At 45.4% G+C, this 23,893-nt stretch overlaps 1 protein-coding gene across 1 annotated transcript in view; it reads left to right on the top strand.

The window, feature by feature from the left end:
- The first annotated feature begins 15,453 nt into the window (after positions 1 to 15,453).
- The window catches only part of LOC308328407 (endothelial PAS domain-containing protein 1-like), a 17,133-nt gene continuing 8,693 nt past the window's right edge, over positions 15,454 to 23,893 (top strand). The window contains exons 1-4 of the mRNA XM_080782208.1: positions 15,454 to 15,652; positions 18,934 to 19,040; positions 21,449 to 21,596; positions 23,458 to 23,720. Coding sequence (XP_080638334.1) covers positions 15,477 to 15,652; positions 18,934 to 19,040; positions 21,449 to 21,596; positions 23,458 to 23,720 — 694 coding nt within the window. The 5' untranslated portion in view covers positions 15,454 to 15,476. The remainder of the gene's footprint in view (positions 15,653 to 18,933; positions 19,041 to 21,448; positions 21,597 to 23,457; positions 23,721 to 23,893) is intronic.

Here is a 23,893-nt window from a genome sequence, read left to right as displayed (position 1 = left end):
TGATTGTTTGTGGGTGTGGCTTGATTGTTTGTGGGTGTGACTTGTTTGTGGGAGTGGCTTTGTTGTTTGTGGGTGTGGCTTGATTGTTTGTGGGTGTAGCTTGATTGTTTGTGGGCGTGTCTTGATTGTTTGTGGGTGTGGCTTGATTGTTTGTGGGTGTGGCTTGATTGTTTGTGGGTGTAGCTTGATTGTTTGTGGGCGTGTCTTGATTGTTTGTGGGTGTGGCTTGATTGTTTGTGGGTGTGGCTTGATTGTTTGTGGGTGTGACTTGTTTGTGGGAGTGGCTTTGTTGTTTGTGGGTGTGGCTTGATTGTTTGTGGGCGTGTCTTGTTTGTTTGTGGGAGTGGCTTTATTGTTTGTGGGAGTGGCTTTATTGTTTGTGGGTGTGGCTTGATTGTTTGTGGGCGTGTCTTGTTTGTTTGTGGGAGTGGCTTTATTGTTTGTGGGAGTGGCTTTATTGTTTGTGGGTGTGGCTTGATTGTTTGTGGGTGTGGCTTGTTTGTGGGTGTAGCTTGATTGTTTGTGGGCGTGTCTTGATTGTTTGTGGGTGTGGCTTGATTGTTTGTGGGTGTGACTTGTTTGTGGGAGTGGCTTTGTTGTTTGTGGGTGTGGCTTGATTGTTTGTGGGCGTGTCTTGTTTGTTTGTGGGAGTGGCTTTATTGTTTGTGGGTGTGGCTTGATTGTTTGTGGGTGTGGCTTGATTGTTTGTGGGTGTGACTTGTTTGTGGGAGTGGCTTTGTTGTTTGTGGGAGTGGCTTTATTGTTTGTGGGTGTGGCTTGTTTGTTTGTGGGCGTGTCTTGATTGTGGGTGTGGCTTGTTTGTTTGTGGGCGTAGCATGTTTGTTTGTGGGAGTGGCTTGTTTGTGGGTGTGGCTTGTCTGTTTGTGGGTGTGGCTTTATTGTTTGTGGGAGTGGCTTGATTGTTTGTGGGTGTGGCTTGTTTGTTTGTGGGCGTGTCTTGATTGTTTGTGGGAGTGGCTTTATTGTTTGTGGGTGTGGCTTGTTTGTTTGTGGGCGTAGCATGTTTGTTTGTGGGAGTGGCTTGTTTGTGGGTGTGGCTTGATTGTTTGTGGGTGTGGCTTGATTGTTTGTGGGTGTGACTTGTTTGTGGGAGTGGCTTTGTTGTTTGTGGGTGTGGCTTGATTGTTTGTGGGCGTGACTTGTTTGTTTGTGGGAGTGGCTTTGTTGTTTGTGGGTGTGGCTTAATTGTTTGTGGGCGTAGCATGTTTGTTTGTGGGAGTGGCTTGTTTGTGGGTTGGCTTGATTGTTTGTGGGTGTGGCTTGATTGTTTGTGGGTGTGACTTGTTTGTGGGAGTGGCTTTGTTGTTTGTGGGTGTGGCTTGCTTGTTTGTGGGTGTAGCTTGATTGTTTGTGGGCGTGTCTTGATTGTTTGTGGGCGTGTCTTGATTGTGGGTGTGGCTTGTTTGTTTGTGGGCGTAGCATGTTTGTTTGTGGGAGTGGCTTGTTTGTGGGTGTGGCTTGTTTGATTGTGGGTGTGGCTTGTTTGTTTGTGGGCGTAGCATGTTTGTTTGTGGGAGTGGCTTGTTTGTGGGTGTGGCATGTTTGTTTGTGGGAGTGGCTTGTTTGTGGGCGTTGCATGTTTGTTTGTGGGAGTGGCTTGTTTGTGGGTGTGGCTTGATTGTTTGTGGGTGTGGCTTGATTGTTTGTGGGCGTGACTTGTTTGTTTGTGGGAGTGGCTTTGTTGTTTGTGGGTGTGGCTTGATTGTTTGTGGGTGTGGCTTGATTGTTTGTGGGTGTAGCTTGATTGTTTGTGGGCGTGTCTTGATTGTTTGTGGGTGTGGCTTGATTGTTTGTGGGTGTGACTTGTTTGTGGGAGTGGCTTTGTTGTTTGTGGGTGTGGCTTGATTGTTTGTGGGTGTGGCTTGATTGTTTGTGGGTGTGACTTGTTTGTGGGAGTGGCTTGTTTGTGGGTGTGGCTTGTCTGTTTGTGGGTGTGGCTTTATTGTTTGTGGGAGTGGCTTGATTGTTTGTGGGTGTGGCTTGTTTGTTTGTGGGCGTGTCTTGATTGTTTGTGGGAGTGGCTTTATTGTTTGTGGGTGTGGCTTGATTGTTTGTGGGTGTGGCTTGATTGTTTGTGGGTGTGACTTGTTTGTGGGAGTGGCTTGTTTGTGGGTGTGGCTTGTCTGTTTGTGGGTGTGGCTTTATTGTTTGTGGGAGTGGCTTGATTGTTTGTGGGTGTGGCTTGTTTGTTTGTGGGCGTGTCTTGATTGTTTGTGGGAGTGGCTTTATTGTTTGTGGGTGTGGCTTGTTTGTTTGTGGGCGTGGCTTGATTGTTTGTGGGTGTGACTTGTTTGTGGGAGTGGCTTTGTTGTTTGTGGGTGTGGCTTGATTGTTTGTGGGTGTAGCTTGATTGTTTGTGGGCGTGTCTTGATTGTTTGTGGGTGTGGCTTGTTTGTTTGTGGGTGGGTGTGGCTTGTTTGTTTGTGGGTGTGGTTTGTTTGTTTGTGGGCGTGTCTTGATTGTGGGTGTGGCTTGTTTGTGGGTGTGGCTTGATTGTTTGTGGGGGTGGCTTGTTTGTGGGTGTGGCTTGTTTGTGGATTGTTTGTTTGTGGGCAAACAATAGAGCCACACCCACAAACAATTAAGCCACACCCACAAACAACAAAGCCACTCCCATAAACAAACAAGTCACGCCCACAAACAATCAAGCCACACCCACAAACAATCAAGCCACACCCACAAACAAGCCACTCTCACAAACAAACATGCTACGCCCACAAACAAACAAGCCACACCCACAAACAATCAAGCCACACCCACAAACAATCAAGACACGCCCACAAACAATCAAGCTACACCCACAAACAATCAAGCTTCACCCACAAACAACAAAGCCACTCCCACAAACAAGTCACACCCACAAACAATCAAGTCACACCCACAAACAATCAAGCCACACCCACAAACAATCAAGCCACACCCACAAACAATCAAGACACGCCCACAAACAATCAAGCTACACCCACAAACAGACAAGCCACACCCACAAACAAGCCACTCCCACAAACAAACATGCTACGCCCACAAACAAACAAGCCACACCCACAATCAAGACACGCCCACAAACAAACAAGCCACACCCACAAACAAACATGCTACGCCCACAAACAAACAAGCCACACCCACAAACAATCAAGCCACACCCACAAACAATCAAGCTACACCCACAAACAATCAAGCCACACCCACAAACAACAAAGCCACTCCCACAAACAAACAAGTCACGCCCACAAACAATCAAGCTACACCCACAAACAATCAAGCCACACCCACAAACAACAAAGCCACTCCCACAAACAAACAAGTCACACCCACAAACAATCAAGCCACACCCACAAACAATCAAGCCACACCCACAAACAAGCCACTCCCACAAACAAACAAGACACGCCCACAAACAATCAAGCTACACCCACAAACAATCAAGCCACACCCACAAACAACAAAGCCACTCCCACAAACAAACAAGTCACACCCACAAACAATCAAGCCACACCCACAAACAATCAAGCCACACCCACAAACAAGCCACTCCCACAAACAAACAAGACACGCCCACAAACAATCAAGCTACACCCACAAACAATCAAGCCACACCCACAAACAACAAAGCCACTCCCACAAACAAGTCACACCCACAAACAATCAAGCCACACCCACAAACAATCAAGCCACACCCACAAACAAGCCACTCCCACAAACAAACATGCTACGCCCACAATCAAGACACGCCCACAAACAAACAAACCACACCCACAAACAACAAAGCCACTCCCACAAACAAGTCACACCCACAAACAATCAAGCCACACCCACAAACAATCAAGCCACACCCACAAACAAGCCACTCCCACAAACAAACATGCTACGCCCACAAACAAACAAGCCACACCCACAAACAAGCCACTCCCACAAACAAACATGCTACGCCCACAAACAAACAAGCCACACCCACAAACAACAAAGCCACTCCCACAAACAAGTCACACCCACAAACAATCAAGCCACACCCACAAACAATCAAGCCACACCCACAAACAAGCCACTCCCACAAACAAACATGCTACGCCCACAAACAAACAAGCCACACCCACAAACAATTAAGCCACACCCACAAACAACAAAGCCACTCCCACAAACAAACAAGTCACACCCACAAACAAGCCACTCCCACAAACAAACATGCTACGCCCACAAACAAACAAGCCACACCCACAAACAATCAAGCCACACCCACAAACAATCAAGACACACCCACAAACAATCAAGCTACACCCACAAACAATCAAGCCACACCCACAAACAACAAAGCCACTCCCACAAACAAACAAGTCACGCCCACAAACAATCAAGCCACACCCACAAACAATCAAGCCACACCCACAAACAATCAAGCCACACCCACAAACAAGCCACTCCCACAAACAAACATGCTACGCCCACAAACAAACAAGCCACACCCACAAACAATCAAGCTACACCCACAAACAATCAAGCCACACCCACAAACAACAAAGCCACTCCCACAAACAAACAAGTCACACCCACAAACAATCAAGCCACACCCACAAACAATCAAGCCACACCCACAAACAAGCCACTCCCACAAACAAACAAGACACGCCCACAAACAATCAAGCTACACCCACAAACAATCAAGCCACACCCACAAACAACAAAGCCACTCCCACAAACAAGTCACACCCACAAACAATCAAGCCACACCCACAAACAATCAAGCCACACCCACAAACAAGCCACTCCCACAAACAAACATGCTACGCCCACAATCAAGACACGCCCACAAACAAACCACACCCACAAACAACAAAGCCACTCCAACAAACAAGTCACACCCACAAACAATCAAGCCACACCCACAAACAATCAAGCCACACCCACAAACAAGCCACTCCCACAAACAAACATGCTACGCCCACAAACAAACAAGCCACACCCACAAACAATCAAGCCACACCCACAAACAAGCCACTCCCACAAACACACATGCTACGCCCACAAACAAACAAGCCACACCCACAAACAATCAAGCCACACCCACAAACAACAAAGCCACTCCCACAAACAAACAAGTCACGCCCACAAACAATCAAGCCACACCCACAAACAATCAAGCCACACCCACAAACAAGCCACTCCCACAAACAAACATGCTACGCCCACAAACAAACAAGCCACACCCACAAACAATCAAGCCACACCCACAAACAATCAAGACACGCCCACAAACAATCAAGCTACACCCACAAACAATCAAGCCACACCCACAAACAACAAAGCCACTCCCACAAACAAACAAGCCACACCCACAAACAATCAAGACACGCCCACAAACAATCAAGCCACACCCACAAACAATCAAGCCACACCCACAAACAATCAAGATACGCCCACAAACAATCAAGCCACACCCACAAACAATCAAGCCACACCCACAAACAACAAAGCCACTCCCACAAACAAACAAGTCACACCCACAAACAATCAAGCCACACCCACCCACAAACAATCAAGCCACACCCACAAACAAGCCACTCCCACAAACAAACATGCTACGCCCACAATCAAGACACGCCCACAAACAAACAAACCACACCCACAAACAACAAAGCCACTCCCACAAACAAGTCACACCCACAAACAATCAAGCCACACCCACAAACAATCAAGCCACACCCACAAACAACAAAGCCACTCCCACAAACAAACAAGCCACACCCACAAACAATCAAGACACGCCCACAAACAATCAAGAAACACCCACAAACAATCAAGCCACACCCACAAACAATCAAGATACGCCCACAAACAATCAAGCCACACCCACAAACAATCAAGCCACACCCACAAACAACAAAGCCACTCCCACAAACAAACAAGTCACACCCACAAACAATCAAGCCACACCCACCCACAAACAATCAAGCCACACCCACAAACAAGCCACTCCCACAAACAAACATGCTACGCCCACAAACAAACAAGCCACACCCACAAACAACAAAGCCACTCCCACAAACAAACAAGTCACACCCACAAACAATCAAGCCACACCCACAAACAATCAAGCCACACCCACAAACAAGCCACTCCCACAAACAAACATGCTACGCCCATAATCAAGACACGCCCACAAACAAACAAACCACACCCACAAACAACAAAGCCACTCCCACAAACAAGTCACACCCACAAACAATCAAGCCACACCCACAATCAATCAAGCCACACCCACAAACAAGCCACTCCCACAAAAAAACATGCTACGCCCACAAACAAACAAGCCACACCCACAAACAATCAAGCCACACCCACAAACAAGCCACTCCCACAAACAAACATGCTACGCCCACAAACAAACAAGCCACACCCACAAACAATCAAGCCACACCCACAAACAACAAAGCCACTCCCACAAACAAACAAGTCACGCCCACAAACAATCAAGCCACACCCACAAACAATCAAGCCACACCCACAAACAAGCCACTCCCACAAACAAACATGCTACGCCCACAAACAAACAAGCCACACCCACAAACAATCAAGCCACACCCACAAACAATCAAGACACGCCCACAAACAATCAAGCTACACCCACAAACAATCAAGCCACACCCACAAACAACAAAGCCACTCCCACAAACAAACAAGCCACACCCACAAACAATCAAGACACGCCCACAAACAATCAAGCCACACCCACAAACAATCAAGCCACACCCACAAACAATCAAGATACGCCCACAAACAATCAAGCCACACCCACAAACAATCAAGCCACACCCACAAACAACAAAGCCACTCCCACAAACAAACAAGTCACACCCACAAACAATCAAGCCACACCCACAAACAATCAAGCCACACCCACAAACAAGCCACTCCCACAAACAAACATGCTACGCCCACAATCAAGACACGCCCACAAACAAACAAACCACACCCACAAACAACAAAGCCACTCCCACAAACAAGTCACACCCACAAACAATCAAGCCACACCCACAAACAATCAAGCCACACCCACAAACAAGCCACTCCCACAAACAAACATGCTACGCCCACAAACAAACAAGCCACACCCACAAACAATCAAGCCACACCCACAAACAAGCCACTCCCACAAACAAACATGCTACGCCCACAAACAAACAAGCCACACCCACAAACAATCAAGCCACACCCACAAACAACAAAGCCACTCCCACAAACAAACAAGTCACGCCCACAAACAATCAAGCCACACCCACAAACAATCAAGCCACACCCACAAACAAGCCACTCCCACAAACAAACATGCTACGCCCACAAACAAACAAGCCACACCCACAAACAACAAAGCCATTCCCACAAACAAGTCACACCCACAAACAATCAAGCCACACCCACAAACAATCAAGCCACACCCACAAACAAGCCACTCCCACAAACAAACATGCTACGCCCACAAACAAACAAGCCACGCCCACAAACAATCAAGCCACACCCACAAACAATCAAGCCACACCCACAAACAACAAAGCCACTCCCACAAACAAACAAGTCACGCCCACAAACAATCAAGCCACACCCACAAACAATCAAGCCACACCCACAAACAAGCCACTCCCACAAACAATCAAGCCACACCCACAAACAACAAAGCCACTCCCACAAACAAACAAGTCACGCCCACAAACAATCAAGCCACACCCACAAAAAAGCCACTCCCACAAACAAACATGCTACGCCCACAATCAAGACACGCCCACAAACAAACAAACCACACCCACAAACAATCAAGCCACACCCACAAACAAACCACACCCACAAACAAACAAACCACACCCACAAACAAGCCACACCCACAAACAATCAAGCCACACCCACAAACAATCAAGCCACACCCACAAACAAACCACACCCACAAACAACAAAGTCACACCCACAAACAAGCCACACCCACAAACAATCAAGCATAGGACATAGGACTCTACAGCGTAGGACGTAGGTCTCTAAAGCTTAGGACGTAACCTAGGACGTAGGTCTCTAAAGCGTAGGACGTAACGTAGGACGTAGGTCTCTAAAACGTAGGACGTAGGTCTCTGAAGCATAGGACGTAGGTCTCTACAGCGTAGGACGTAACGTAGGACATAGGTCTCTAAAACGTAAGACGTAGGTCTCTAAAGCCTAGGACGTAACGTAGGACATAGGTCTCTAAAACGTAAGACGTAGGTCTCTACAGCATAGGACGTAACGTAGGACAGACGTAGGTCTCTAAAATGTAGGACGTAGCGTAGGACGTAGGTCTCTAAAGCGTAGGACGTAGGTCTCTACAGCGTAGGACGTAACGTAGGACGTAGGTCTCCAAAACGTAGGACGTAGGTCTCTACAGCGTAGGACGTAACGTAGGACGTAGGTCTCTAAAATGTAGGTCTCTACAGCGTGTGACGTAACGTAGGACGTAGGTCTCTAAAACGTAGGACGTAGCGTAGGACGTAGGTCTCTAAAGCGTAGGACGTAGGTCTCTAAAACGTAGGACGTAGGTCTCTACAGCGTGTGACGTAACGTAGGACGTAGGTCTCTAAAACGTAGGATGTAGCGTAGGACGTAGGTCTCTACAGCGTAGGACGTAGGTCTCCACAGCGTACGACGTAGGTCTCTACAGCGTAGGACGTAACGTAGGACATAGGTCTCTAAAACGTAGGACGTAGGTCTCTAAAGCGTAGGACGTAACGTAGGACGTAGGTCTCTAAAACGTAGGACGTAGGTCTCTACAGCGTAGGACGTAACGTAGGACATAGGTCTCTAAAACGTAAGACGTAGGTCTCTAAAGCGTAGGACGTAACGTAGGACGTAGGTCTCTAAAATGTAGGACGTAGGTCTCTACAGCGTAGGACGTAACGTAGGACATAGGTCTCTAAAACGTAAGACGTAGGTCTCTAAAGCATAGGACGTAACGTAGGACGTAGGTCTCTAAAACGTAGGACGTAGGTCTCTACAGCGTGTGACGTAACGTAGGACGTAGGTCTCTAAAACGCAGGACGTAGCGTAGGACATAGGTCTCTAAAGCGTAGGACGTACGTCTCTACAGTGTAGGACGTACCTCTCTACAGCGTAGGACGTAGGTCTCCACAGCGTACGACGTAGGTCTCTACAGCGTAGGACGTAACGTAGGACATAGGTCTCTAAAACGTAGGACGTAGGTCTCTAAAGCGTAGGACGTAACGTAGGACGTAGGTCTCTAAAACGTAGGACGTAGGTCTCTACAGCGTAGGACGTAACGTAGGACATAGGTCTCTAAAACGTAAGACGTAGGTCTCTAAAGCGTAGGACGTAACGTAGGACGTAGGTCTCTAAAATGTAGGACGTAGGTCTCTACAGCGTAGGACGTAACGTAGGACGTAGGTCTCTAAAACGTAGGACGTAGGTCTCTACAGCGTGTGACGTAACGTAGGACGTAGGTCTCTAAAACGCAGGACGTAGCGTAGGACATAGGTCTCTAAAGCGTAGGACGTACGTCTCTACAGTGTAGGACGTACGTCTCTACAGCGTAGGACGTACGTCTCTACAGCGTAGGACGTAGATCTCTAAAACGTAGGACGTAGCGTAGGACGTAGGTCTCTAAAGCGTAGGACGTAGGTCTCTACAGCGTAGGACGTAACGTAGGACATAGGTCTCTAAAACGTAAGACGTAGGTCTCTAAAGCGTAGGACGTAGGTCTCTAAAACGTAAGACGTAGGTCTCTACAGCGTAGGACGTAACGTAGGACATAGGTCTCTAAAACGTAAGACGTAGGTCTCTAAAGCGTAGGACGTAACGTAGGACGTAGGTCTCTAAAACGTAGGACGTAGGTCTCTACAGCGTGTGACGTAACGTAGGACGTAGGTCTCTAAAACGTAGGACGTAGGTCTCTACAGCGTGTGACGTAACGTAGGACGTAGGTCTCTAAAACGCAGGACGTAGCGTAGGACATAGGTCTCTAAAGCGTAGGACGTACGTCTCTACAGTGTAGGACGTAGGTCTCTAAAGCGTAGGACGTAGGTCTCTACAGCGTAGGACGTAACGTAGGACAGACGTGGGTCTCTAAAACATAGGACGTAGCGTGGGACGTAGGTCTCTACAGCGTAGGACGTAGGTCTCTAAAACATAGGACGTAGCGTGGGACGTAGGTCTCTACAGCGTAGGACGTAGGTCTCTACAGCGTGGGAGGTAACGCAGGACGTAGGTCTGTACAGCGTAGGACGTACGTATCTACAGCGTAGGACGTACGTCTCTACAGCGTAGGACGTAGATCTCTAAAACGTAGGACGTAGCGTAGGACGTAGGTCTCTAAAGCGTAGGACGTAACGTAGGACGGACGTAGGTCTCTGAAACATAGGGCGTAGCGTAGGACGTAGGTCTCTACAGCGTGGGACGTACGTCTCTACAGCGTAGGACGTAGATCTCTAAAACGCAGGACGTAGCGTAGGACATAGGTCTCTAAAGCGTAGGACGTACGTCTCTACAGTGTAGGACGTACGTCTCTACAGCGTGGTACGTAGATCTCTAAAACGTAGGACGTAGGTCTCTAAAACGTAGGACGTAGGTCTCTGAAGCATAGGACGTAGGTCTCTACAGCGTAGGACGTAACGTAGGACATAGGTCTAGGTAGCCTTTAAAGTGCGATAGCTCCTCCCACAAAGGTCAGAAATAAAAGTTAGTCGCGTCCACGCGTAGCTATCGATAAGACGAACGCGATGATATGTGGCTCGCTTCTGGTACTCAATTTTAAATTCAGCATTTCAACCAAAAACACATTCTTAGCATCGGTAACCCTATGAACCTTTCGATCAGGTAAAACTAGGGTTATCTAGGGTTAGGGTTAGGGGCTACGGGGGTCGCACGACAATGGCGGACATATCAGATCGTAGGCCTCGGAAAGCTGGAAACGCCAACGTCAATTACTTGTCTGACGGACGTATCGTTCAAGAGCTATCGCGCGTTGAAAACTAACCCTAACCCTAGCCAATTAAGAGAACCGTAAGTCCGTGTGCTGGGAAACACATATCAGCGCGTTCGCCTCGCCGTTCTGAGTCGGAAAATGGTCTCGGTTTTTTACAGAAGATTTCTGGCGGCTAAGTGGCTAGTACACCCACTTCCCGACATCGTAGAGACACGAGACCACCACGGCTGTATTCAGCGGGAAAAAGTGAGTCTAGGGAGCCCGCTCCCGACGCTCAAAGACACTCGGAAGACCCAAAGGTCAAGCGTTGACATTTAAGGCTTTAATTTGCGGCCTCCCAGCTTTAAAATTCAATAAGATATTCAAAAAAATTGCTGTCTTCACAAACAAGACTGTTTCTAAATGTTTGAAGCGTCCCGAATCCGATGGAAGTGGTTTCGTAGCTCTCCGACACTGCTAACTCTCCGCCAAATCAAAAGAGACACGTTTTTTCAGCCCCTAGAGCTCAATTATTATTTATTTTTTTCAAACAACACATTTTCTGAATCACTTTTTCATGCCGGATTTAATGGAATTGGTCCCGTTTTCCACAACATTTCGGGGGGCTGGGGACAGGAAGTGGGCGTTTACACCCACTTCCTGACGTCGTAGAGAGATAAGACCACCACCGTTGGAATCGGGGGGAAAAAGTAAGTGGGAATACATGCCCCTTGATTGGAAAAAATCACAGGAAATATGTCCTTTTTGGATGCAAAGGTGACATTTTTACAAACTTTAGCGCCCTTTTTCACCACTTTCCCAAGGTCAGACAGTCTCGTCGTTGATATATTCGGATTCAGCGGGAAAAAGTGAGTCCAGAGAGGTATCTGTCGGATTAAAAAAAAAAAAGCACAACACTCCCTGTAGTTTGACGGTTAGCGCCACCTTTAGGCCCTTTCCAAAAGTCCTTTTGTTTCAAACAAGACATACTTTTGTTCAGAAGGTGAAGCTGAATCTGGGGAACCTGCTCCCGTCGCTCAAAGACACTCCTAAGGTCTAGGGTCAAGGTGTGACCTTGACAGGCTTCAAATGCGGCCTCCCAGCTTTACACCGGTGTGTGTGTGTGTGTGTGTGTGTGTGTGTGTGTGTGTGTGTGTGTGTGTGTGTGTGTGTGTGTGTGTGTGTGTGTGTGTGTGTGTGTGTGTGCGTGTGTGTGGGAGTGTGTGTGTGTGTGTGTGTGTGGGAGTGTGTGTGTGTGTGCATGCGTGCGTGCGTGCGTGAGTGTGCCATCATCAAATTCATAGAGTAGTGTGGTCACTGGTGTTTCTCAACCTTGTCAGGGCGTGACCCCATCCAAATTAATCACTTTTGAACTGGGGACCCTGACAAGAACATGGGATGCATTCCCTTTTGCTTGACTCCCGGTTCCACAGGAATAGGCCTATTTATATAGTGAAATAACCATCCATCATTTCCCATTTTTGTCTTGATCAGTGTTTGAACATGAAGTTTTATAGTAGGCTATTCTTCAATAGTATGCATTGCAATTATTTGAAAACCGTGTATTCATATTTGATGGTGTGCATGGTAAATAATTGGATGGCCAAAACACATTTATGTTTTATGTTTTACTTTTGGCTGTCTGCTAATCACAAGGTCATAAAATATCTCATATTACTTTCTCTAGGCCCCCCCTCCCCCCTCTCTGTGTCTGTAACTGTAAAGAACCCAAACACGTTTTCTACTGAACTTTTCTATATTCTGGGTGAACAGACATTGTTATTATGACAATGTTACTTATTGTGAAACAAGTCGTTTTCCTTTGAGCCAAATACTTTTATTTTGAAGGGAGTTTTGTGGGACATAGCTGTCGTGTATTGGTTACTGAAGTCACATGACCAGGAAGCAGGTGACGACAATACTCTATGGTGACGACAGGTAACAGAAATGTATAGGGAAACCATCCGGCAAGTCGACAGGAGCAGTCACTACAATAAAGCAACCAGAAAGACAATGTTGTGTATATGATTCAATTCAGTAAGGATATAAGAACACAACAATAGCTACCTGCGCACCGGAAAGAGGAAGTATTACATAATAACCAGACAAGAGAGAGAGGAGACGCGTGTTTTGCTGCTGCTAAAAAGTAAACCGCTTTTTGCCATTGAGACTTTCAATGATTGTTTTAGCACCCCCGAAGAGGCATAAGGTTGGTACACTTGGACTGTGTTTGCAACATACAATACAACACGTTTGTGGAGCTAAATGACCTTTGATAAAGTGCACTGTTCAGTTTTGGTATATGGAATGAAAAACGTATTTCTGCAGCAAAGGCTCACAGTGCTACAAGGATAGTGCACTATAAACCAAAGTTTGGTTTGCTACTCTTTCTGTCAAGTGTGCTGTAAAGGAAAGGTTAGAAGTGCACATGCAAAGGAAGGATTGTTATCACTGCATTTCATACATTTTGGATAAAAAGGTCTTTATTTCATGTAATTATATTTACACTTAAAAAAGGTTAAAAGAAGGTATTTCATTACTCCATAGTTAAAACAGCTGCTAAAAAGGGAAAAACTAGTTCAATATAATAAGTGCTTGGTGATGTTGAAGTCATCAATTAATTGTAATATGTTACAGTGATTCTGATTGATGGTCAAAGCCATTTAAAAAGAAAATTGTACTGTTTTGAATTAGCATGGTTTACTTTTGGAGCTTTTTGAGCTGTTAATATTTGATACTGTCATTGCAAAAGTATGTGAAATTAACAGTATTTTTTTGTTTTTACTGTCCTGTCAGTTCTTACGGTGGTTTATGGACTTAATAAATTCACTACCATCAGTTCAAGTCTTGACCTTTGTAGCAAATAGACCCTTACACGTCCATTTGGTTCCATGTAATGTAGGTGATTTGTTCAAGGGGTATAAATTGGCAGATTGACTGAACAGGCAATTTATTTTTCAAGGGTCAACCATCTGTTTTTTTTACCATGCATTTTTACTTTTGTGTTGAGGAAAGGTGTGGAGGACAGCCAGCATGCACGCAGACGTCGTCACATCCACAGAGGGAAAGGTGTGGAGGACAGCCAGCGTGCACGCAGACGTCGTCACATCCACAGGGGGAAAGGTGTGGAGGACAGCCAGCATGCACGCAGACGTCGTCACATCCACAGGGGCAGAGGTCCACTTCTGTTTACTTCACTGCCAGCCAGGGCAATGCCAGCATGTATGAAGGAGGGTAGGTGTCTGCCATTTACATTCAGTACCACAGTACTACTACATACACAATGTTCAAGGAAAACATTAGTACTGTAGGTCTGAATAGCATGTGTGGCAGCATAATACAAGTACTTCCAGTACTTCTCTTACAATCAGATGGTGGCGTCCTTCAGGTTAGGGCTCAATTCATCCACTCTGTCTGTTCATCCATCCATCCTTCCATCCACACACTTTAGGCAATTTTAACATAGGATATATGGACAGAGGGTTGGTGGGCGGGCAGATCGTGGTCACAAACGTAACATCCGGACATAGGACGCACATCGTTGCTCCGATCTGTACCAAACCTGGCACAAACTCTGTTCGGGGCTGCCACCACGTTAGACGGTTAGAGGCAGGCACACACACGTGTTCAAGGGTCCTTGAGCAAGACACTGAACCCCAAATTGCTCCTTATAAGGGTGGTTGCCACCAATGTCGGAGTGATGAAAGTGCGTTTGAAATGTAACACACATTGTATTGCACTTTTTTCTTTTCTTTTCTTACACAATTTCCTTCACTCTGTTTTCCTCAGCTATATCTCTGTGAGGCTGCTGGAGATCTGTCTTCCTCCTCCCAAGATCTTCATCAGGAACCTGGGACCATCTAAAGCCAACATGCAGCAGTTTCTATGTCAGTCGTGCTTAGATTTTTCAAAAATAGCAGACCTACAAGTTCGTAGCGCGCTATGAGCTTGTATATCTGCTATTTTTCAATAAATAAAGCATAACAAAAGGGGTTCCCCATTTGGCGGGAACCCCTTTTGGTGTTTCAAACTTTAGCTGTTGAAAAATAGCAGACCTACAAGCTTGTAGCGCGCCACCCTGCTACTTTTGAAAAATCGTTAAAATGCGGCACAAATCTTTGAATATAATTATATTCTTTCAGACGAAACTTTTTTTTTATGTCAGGCCTAACCCATTCTGGGCGGGAGAACCCCTTTTGGTGTTTTCAAGCATCATATGTTATGCTTTAGCTATTGAAAAATAGCAGATCTACAAGCTCATAGCGCGCCACCGAGTGTCGCGCTACGAGCTTGTATAGGTCTGCTATTTTTGAAAAATCGAAGAACGACTGACATAGAAACAAAGCTTTTTCAGAAAACTGTCGGGATGTAGTAGAAGACATTTTTTAGAATCTGATCTCGGGTCAGAATGGAAAACTGTCGGGATGTAGAAGTCATTTTTTTTAGAATCTGATCTCAGGTCAGAACGGGTTTTAATTATCCTCCTGTCCCCTCCCCGCAGGGGCTGCACTGCACGGGCCACCTCAAGATGTACAGCGGCTGCCCCCCTCGCGTGCACTGCGTCTTCAAGGAGCCTCCGCTCATCTGCGCCGTCCTGCTGTGTGAACCCATCCCGCATCCATCCAACATCGACACGCCGCTGGACAGCAAGACCTTTCTCAGCCGTCACAGCATGGACATGAAGTTCACTTACTGTGACGAAAGGTAGGTAAACGCACGCGCGCGCGCACACGCACGCGCACTCACACACACACGCACGCACGCACGCACACACTAGAGCTCTTCGTGGGGGTCCCCCTGATTCAGAAAAATGCTCCGGCAGCCGGGCCGCACGGGGTCCAGATCCGTGTTTCATCACCGTAATAATCACAATACTGGTTTCCCTTTTCTATTATCTCCGGATGATTAGACTGACCTGGGATCAGATTGTTATCGGCAATATAGGAGTTGGAGCTGCCAGTTGCAGTGAGAGCGGAGAGCACGCACCGACTTATTGGTATATTATGCCACGGTGCCACATGTTTTCATCCAGGTGAAAACATGCCATTTGATGTCATTGTCTCTTATTGTATAGGCTGCTATGTATAGCTGCTATAGGTTTCATTATATGAACTAACTAACAAATTCGACACCTATGCACTGCACACACAGACACACACACAGAGGGAGGGCGAAATCCATTTGACCCGACCGCCGCGTCGGAACCACGGACCGACCGGCAAATGGATTTCGCCCCTCGCTGCACAAACCGCTGCATTTTGACAAAGTCTGGAAATAATAGCCACAAACCCAAGCAAAACATGCCCCGTGCATGCACACACACACACACACACACGTCAAGACACACACCTCCTCCTGCTGAGTGAATCCGTTTAGTTTTGGCAGGAGAAGCCAATGAGCACGGAGATGACATGTTATAACGCTTAAATAAGCGTCTCTCTCGCGCGAGGCGTACAGACCTCTATACTATAGCCTGGCTTCATGGCCAGACCGAACGTGGATTCACTCGCGGCCTCCTCCCGTGGTATCAGTTTGGACTTCGGCCCATGATATGGGCAGCTTGGAAAGTATATATACCGTAGTTGTCTTGACAGACGGACTATAGTCTGCTCCCCCGTGCTTGAAAGATATACCCGCGCTAAAAAAAACCCCAACAAGGTCTGTTTAGTTTCTACTTTCTTTCGTGAGCGATATATCTTGAAGTATTAGGGCTGTATTTTGCGTGTCTTAAGGACCAGGTCTTATTCCCTAACTTGAGTAAACTAAAGACCTTGGAGGCGTGATCATCAATGCCATTTGGCTATTCTGAGTGGCCAAAAGAGCATTGATCACACGCCTCCAGGTCTTTAGTTTACTCAAGTTAGGGAATAAGACCTGGTACTTAAGACACGCAAAATACAGCCGACACTGTACGACACCTTAAAGCAGTTTTCATCGTTTCTGGGGAAACCTTTAAACGTGTTTTGTCAAGCCATTGTTGTTTTGAAAGTACCGCAGCATATGTACAGTACAGTACAGTATGTTATGTCACCATATACACATGGACACACACACACACACACACACACACACACACACACACACACACACGCACACACACACACAGAGTAGCACTAAAATGCGATGGCGGACGGACGGACGGACGCATAACAATATCAAGCTGCTTATCAAAATATCAAAATGCTCATTGTCAAGAGTTTAATTTTCTTTTTAACCTATGACCTATAACCCTGATAAAAGTAAGTAAAATAACTAATGTATGTTTTTTTTTGAAGATTAGAATGTTTTATTCATTATGGTGAAAGATATCCCCCAAATGTAAATTATTAATTTATTGTTATTATTTTAATAATGATTATAAATGTGCATACAATTTGCAAAAAAAGAAATAATAATAACTATTTTTTTTACATAATTTCCTAGTAGTATTAAAGTAGTTGTATGTTCCGAACATGAAAGTGCCACATCCAAAACATGGTTCCATGGTCTTCATCACTAAGTCGCACTGTGTGAGCCATTTTGGATAAGAAATGCCTAAATTGTCATTTATTCATATACTGTTCCTGGAATATGAAGGCACCGAAAACTCATGACCATTTACACAGCCCTCGCCTAGGAATGTTAATTTCATAACCGTGTCTAACACCCATTCCTTAAGACCCGCTTAAAACCGTAATCTGTAATGTAACTCATGTGGACTGCTTGGACTGAGTTATTGAAAACGTTGCAGATGAATTAGAATAGTTGAATGAGGAGATTATTGCAGTGGGCAGCAGCACTATTACTGAGGCACATCATGGCTGTCAGGGACCGTCCATGTCTGCAATGTCCCGTGTCAAAATAAATCCAGGTACTTTATGTGAGACCTTTTTATTTTTCATCCCATTCATTTCATTCCCATGAATATTTTTCATTTTTCACTTTTCACACCACGCATGCACGCACGCACGCACGCACGCACTTGGACTTTTGACAAGAGCAACGGAAGGAGATTAACTTGTTCTTGAAGCAGATTGAGGGAATGAGGGATGAGAGGGAGTATCAACTATCTATCGCTCTTTCTGATTTACAAATCGCACATGAAGCCCTTTGAAGTCTAAAAGCTCCGTGAAGAACTGATGATAATGAGCGTCTGTGTGTGTGTGTGTGTGTGTGTGTGTGTGTGTGTGTGTGTGTGTGTGTGTGTGTGTGTGTGTGTGTGTGTGTGTGTGTGTGTGTGTGTGTGTGTGTGTGTGTATATATATATATTATTTTGCTGTGCTAGTGGCAAGGCTCTATATATAAGGATGGCAATGTTGATCAGTTTCTCTGTCCAGCCAGCCATTCTTCTGACACTTTTAGTCCCTATAACAACATATACCTCAAAAACGACTGGCTGGATTACTGTGGAAATTGCTGTGCACCTTCCCGGCCCAGATAATGAACCAGGCTGATGATTCCTCTATATAGCGCCATGACGCTTCAACCTTCGCTCACAATCTAATAACCACATATTATCGGGATGAATGTTTACTGCATGTTGGTGAACTGAACGCATAGCCCTTTTCCACTATATAGCACCGCAACGTGTATAGTTGGGTGTAAGGAGCAGCTGGGATTTAAATTTGGTATAGGGTAAATGTTTAGTCAATTGTTAATTAGTGCGTGTGTGTGTGTGTGTGTGTGTGTGTGTGTGTGCGAGCTACACTTCCTAACCATCTGTCCATTGTACCAAGACATCAGAGACACATACTTCCCACAGATTACAACCACACACGGAGATTTTGAAAACATGACCAATGACAAAAAACTCCCATATCTGCTGGGCGAAGTACAACAATGTGCAAACACAGCAGCAAGATTTGTGAGTTGCTGTGATAGGAGAAGGATATCAAATGGAACACAACCACCCTAAAGACTAATCATTGTGTGTGTGTGTGTGTGTGTGTGTGTGTGTGTGTGTGTGTGTGTGTGTGTGTGTGTGTGTGTGTGTGTGCGTGTTGCAGGGTGACAGAGTTGATGGGCTATAATCCAGAGGACCTACTTGGTCGTTCCATCTACGATTTCTACCACGCCCTGGACTCAGACACTGTCATCAAGACTCACCAGAACCGTGAGTACACGCACACACACACACACACACACACGCACACGTACGCACGCACGCACGCACGCACGCACGCACACACAACTTTACATCTTTCGGACTAATGCGCAGAATAGGAACACTGCGGAGTTCAATGTGATTAAATGCATTAAGCCTGTAACAATAATAATAATAAAACTTTATTTGTATAGCACCTTTCATGACAGCTCAAAGTGCTTTACGGAGCAATGGAGAATAAAAGAAAAGCGAGGCAACGACGTTACAAAACAAGCAGTAATGCAATACAGTGAGGACATGAATAACACAAAAAAAAAAAAAGATCAATTAAAAGCAATGCTGTATGCTGAGCTTTAGAAATGTCTACAGAGGCTGCCTGACGAAGGTATACAGTGGGAGCTTGTTCCCATGCCGAACAATGGCAGACATATGTTTTATGTATGTGTAGGCTACTTCAGGTTTGCCTGTGTGTGCATGTGAGTATACTGTAACAGCACATGCTTTTGAGATGCATTTTATTCTATTAAGCATGGCCAGTGTTTGCCTGATAAGACTTACACGTCTGGCATGAGTGCGTGCGCGCGCATGCATGCGTGCGTGCGTGCGTGCGTGCGTGCGTGCGTGCGTGCGTGCGTGCGTGTAGTGCTCTGAAGTGTCATGGTCTGTGTCTTCAGTGCCAGCTCTATATCATTAGGTCTTTGTGAAAGCGGTGAAACAGGACAGGAAAGGAGGTGATGTGATTTAGGTCTTCAAACCAAAATATTGAAAAAAAATAAGTTGACAATAATCTGTGTGTGTGTGTGTGTGTGTGTGTGTGTGTGTGTGTGTGTGTGTGTGTGTGTGTGTGTGTGTGTGTGCCGTGCGTGCGTGCGTGCGTGCGAAGAATTAATAAGTCTTAACACTATAGTCTTACAGGCAAAGTGCAATTTTGTGTGTTACTGTTTCTGTAACCCTTACATACATGAAACCCTTAAATACATGACTTCAACTACAGTATGTCTGCTCAATTAACAGGCTCTCTTTCCTTCCATATGTCCTTCCAAATACTTGCTCACACGCACGCACGCTCGCACACACACACACACACACACACACACACACACACACACACACACACACACACACACACACACACACACACACACAGGCATACAGCTAGCTCCAACGGGACTAATATTGTAACATGCATTCACCCTGTGCTGCTTATAATGTTGCCCTGACTTCCTCCATGCGTGCTGTACACACACGCACGGTGCACGCACGCGCGCGCACACACACACACACACACACACACACACACACACACACACACACACACACACACACACACACTAGCGTTCCTTAGAGCCTGTGACCTCTTCTTCGTCTTGATTCATTCCCACGCCATTACTGGACTTTAGGTTACAGCCAGAACCTCTTTTTTTCCTCAAATCTCTTCGAGACATTTTTCACTCACAAATCAATCTGCTAGTTATTGTAGGTTCAAAGATCTCGCAAGCATTCCTGTTTTATTTAAGTAGGGGTTTTGCAAGTTTATTTTCATTCAAGTAAAAAAAAAAAAAAAAAAAAAGGCCTATGAGAGGCATTCGACATTGTCACAGCGAGTTTGAGCTCTTGAACGGCAGGGTGTGTTGCGACGTGTTTAAGAGTGTTGCAAGATAACCAGTGTTTTAAGAGAACTGCAAACGGTACTGACACAAAACTATAGCAGGGTGTATACAGTTAACAGTTTGATGTGCGCACTGAAAATAGCGGAGGTCTTGGAGCCACACAGATCTATACAAGCTCATCGCGTGCCACCGAGTGGCGCGCTTACGAGCTTGTAGGTCTGCTGTTTTCAGAAAACTGGAGGATTCAGAAGACCTTTTTTAAAGTTTCGAGGTCAGGATATACTCTGACGTCCCAGTTATGAACAAACCTGCAGTCAAAACATCTTACATATCTCAAAACGAACCAGAATGCGCCTGTTCCCATGCTGTCATGTATTTATTTAAAAAATGCATTATTATGGTGTATTTTAAAGTGTTTTTTAAAATGAAATTTAAAATGCATTTTAAAAATGCATTATTATTGTGTATTTTAAAGTGTTTTTAAAATGCATTTTTTTAAATGCATTATTATGGTGTATTTTAAAGTGTTTTTTAAATGCATTTTAAAATGCATTTTAAAAAATGCATTATTATGGTGTATTTTAAAGTGTTTTTTAAAATGCATTTTAAAATGCAATTTAAAATGCATTTTAAAAATGCATTATTATGGTGTATTTTAAAGTGTTTTTTAAATGCATTTTAAAATGCATTTTTAAAAAATGCATTATTATGGTGTATTTTAAAGTGTTTTTTAAATGCATTTTAAAATGCATTTTTAAAAAATGCATTATTATGGTGTATTTTAAAGTGCCTGCGTCTCCTCTGCAGTATGCACCAAGGGCCAGTCGGTGAGCGGTCAGTATCGCATGCTGGCTAAGAACGGAGGCTACGTCTGGGTTGAGACCCAGGGAACCGTCATTTACAACACCCGCAACTCTCAGCCGCAGTGCATTGTCTGTATCAACTATGTTCTCAGGTGAGAAATGGCTGCAGGGGAAACTAAAAGCGTGGTTCTATTATTATACTGAACCAAATGGTATAACAAGACAACTCACCCCGTTTCTGTTTTCCTCCCAGAATTTTCCCCAGTTGAGGGGTGGGAGTTTAGAGTATATATACTCTAAGGGTGGGAGAGGCTGGACAGCTATAAACTTTCATGACAGCCCAAGTACAAATATGATTTATGAAAAGCTACTACAGTGAAGTCTGTTCACAGAAGTTGTCGTAGGATATGTGGAGATTATCTGACGAGGTACCATTTGAGTGGGCAAAACCTTACATACAGTATACTAAATAATACTAAATTGTTTATAGGGTCAATATAAGTAAAATAATATAGCCTTTCCACAGGAGTATCTTTTTATATTTTTCCAAAAAGAATACAAACAGCCAATGGCATATTACAAAGTGAAAAATCCGCGAGGGAAAACGGGCAAGCATGCACCGGGGTGAGTTGTCCAGTATTCAACCAAACAGGATTCCTTCATCAGGAACTGTGACATTATGGCGATATAGCCATACTATATCACTGCAGAGCTCATGTCTGATGCAAAAAATGTTAATTGTCTCCACCAGGCCGAAGGCATGGGGAGAGAGTATGTTTTGCACGTCCGTCCGTCCGTCCGTCCGTCCGTGTGTCCGTCCGTCTGTCTGTGAACAGCTAATCTCCGGCACCGTTAACCCGGTCGATGCCAAATTTCGCACACACACACTCCCTGGATGCCAACGATGACATTTCCAGAACGGCCTGTTATAGCGCCACCAGGAGGCCAACTTTTGAAAAACACATCTTTTGATATTACTCCTCCAGATGTCCAAAAATCCAAAAATCCCGCAAATCGTCACACACTATCTCTATAATCATGTTTTATACATTTCATATTTCCATCCTAATTGGCTAACATTGGCTTCCCAAGTTTGCAGGATTGGCCCGTTTGAAACAAAACGCCTCGAATCATGAGCCCAGCGTGCAATTTACGTGAAATCTTTCACAGACTGTCCTACTGGGCTGAGGAATATTATCCAATCCTTTTCACATTGGCCTGTTATAGCGCCACCAACAGGTGGATTTTTGCAAAATACATTTTTGGTACAAAATGCCTCAAATCATCCAATTGGTGTATAGGAACAAATGGCACCCTTTTCACATTGGCCTATTATAGCGCCACCAGGAGGCCACATCCTGAGCTGGCCTGGTGGAGACCTCTCCCCGAAGGGGCACTTTATCTAGTTTAATTCTAAAATAGTGTTGAAAAATTTGAAAAAAATGTACAATTTACAATATAGGCATTTGGCGGACACTTAATCCAGAGACAGTAAGCATGAACATCCGACTAACAGTAGAATATCTGTACAATAAAACTAAGGGCCGATTCATACTCCTATTTTAGAGCCGAATAAAAGTCGGTTCGGCGCTGTAGAGCCTACAATGTGACGTCATTTGAGGTTCGGGGGGGGGCGGGTACGGTACCGTCCTAAAGTCGGCTCTTCGGTGCTACTGAAATTTTCTGACGAGCCGAAATCATTTCGGCACTACAGCGCCGAAACAGCGGTAAAATAGGAGTATGAATCGGCCCCAGGAGTCTAAATCTACAAGATTAGCTATACACCACCAAGATACCCATGTACCTAAAGTCTACAAATATACAAATAATTAATCATGGTGTCGTCCACAGTAACAGTTATCGTATTATTGACTTGATTTTCAATCAATCAATCAATCAATCAATCATGTCTATACATAAAAGGCTAATCTACTTGGGATTCAAACAGTCATTTCTCTGTCTATAACGACCGTCATTGCTTCTCACTCCCCTCCGCTGCCCCCCCATATATAGTGACGTTGAGGAGAAGTCAACGGTTCTCTCCATGGAGCAGACGGAGTCCTTGTTCAAGCCCTGCCACGTCGTGCCCTCATGCAGCTTCTTCCGCGCGGAGGAGGAGGAGGAGGAGGAGGAGCCCGTGGACGACGTGCGGGCGTCCGCCGCGGAGCCGGGAGGAGACGGAGAGCTCTTCACCAAACTCAAAGAGGAGCCGGACGAGGAGGACCTCACCCACCTGGCCCCGACGGCCGGAGACACCATCATCTCCCTCGACTTCGGTTTGACGGAAACCTTTTTTTTTCTTTTTTTTTCAATTATTCCGATTAGTCTTGCCAGTCTTGTGCTATGAGGGGGGGGGGGAAGACGTTTATCTTTCGGACACGTGGTTCGTCCAATGTATCAGATTATCAGATTAGCCTTTCGCCGAGCCATGAGGGCTCATGAGGCCCAT

This window comes from Protomyctophum bolini (genome assembly GCF_963924005.1).
Source record: "Protomyctophum bolini genome assembly, chromosome: 14".
In the NCBI taxonomy this organism is placed as follows: domain Eukaryota; kingdom Metazoa; phylum Chordata; class Actinopteri; order Myctophiformes; family Myctophidae; genus Protomyctophum; species Protomyctophum bolini.
This window is presented reverse-complemented; position numbering and strand designations above follow the sequence as displayed.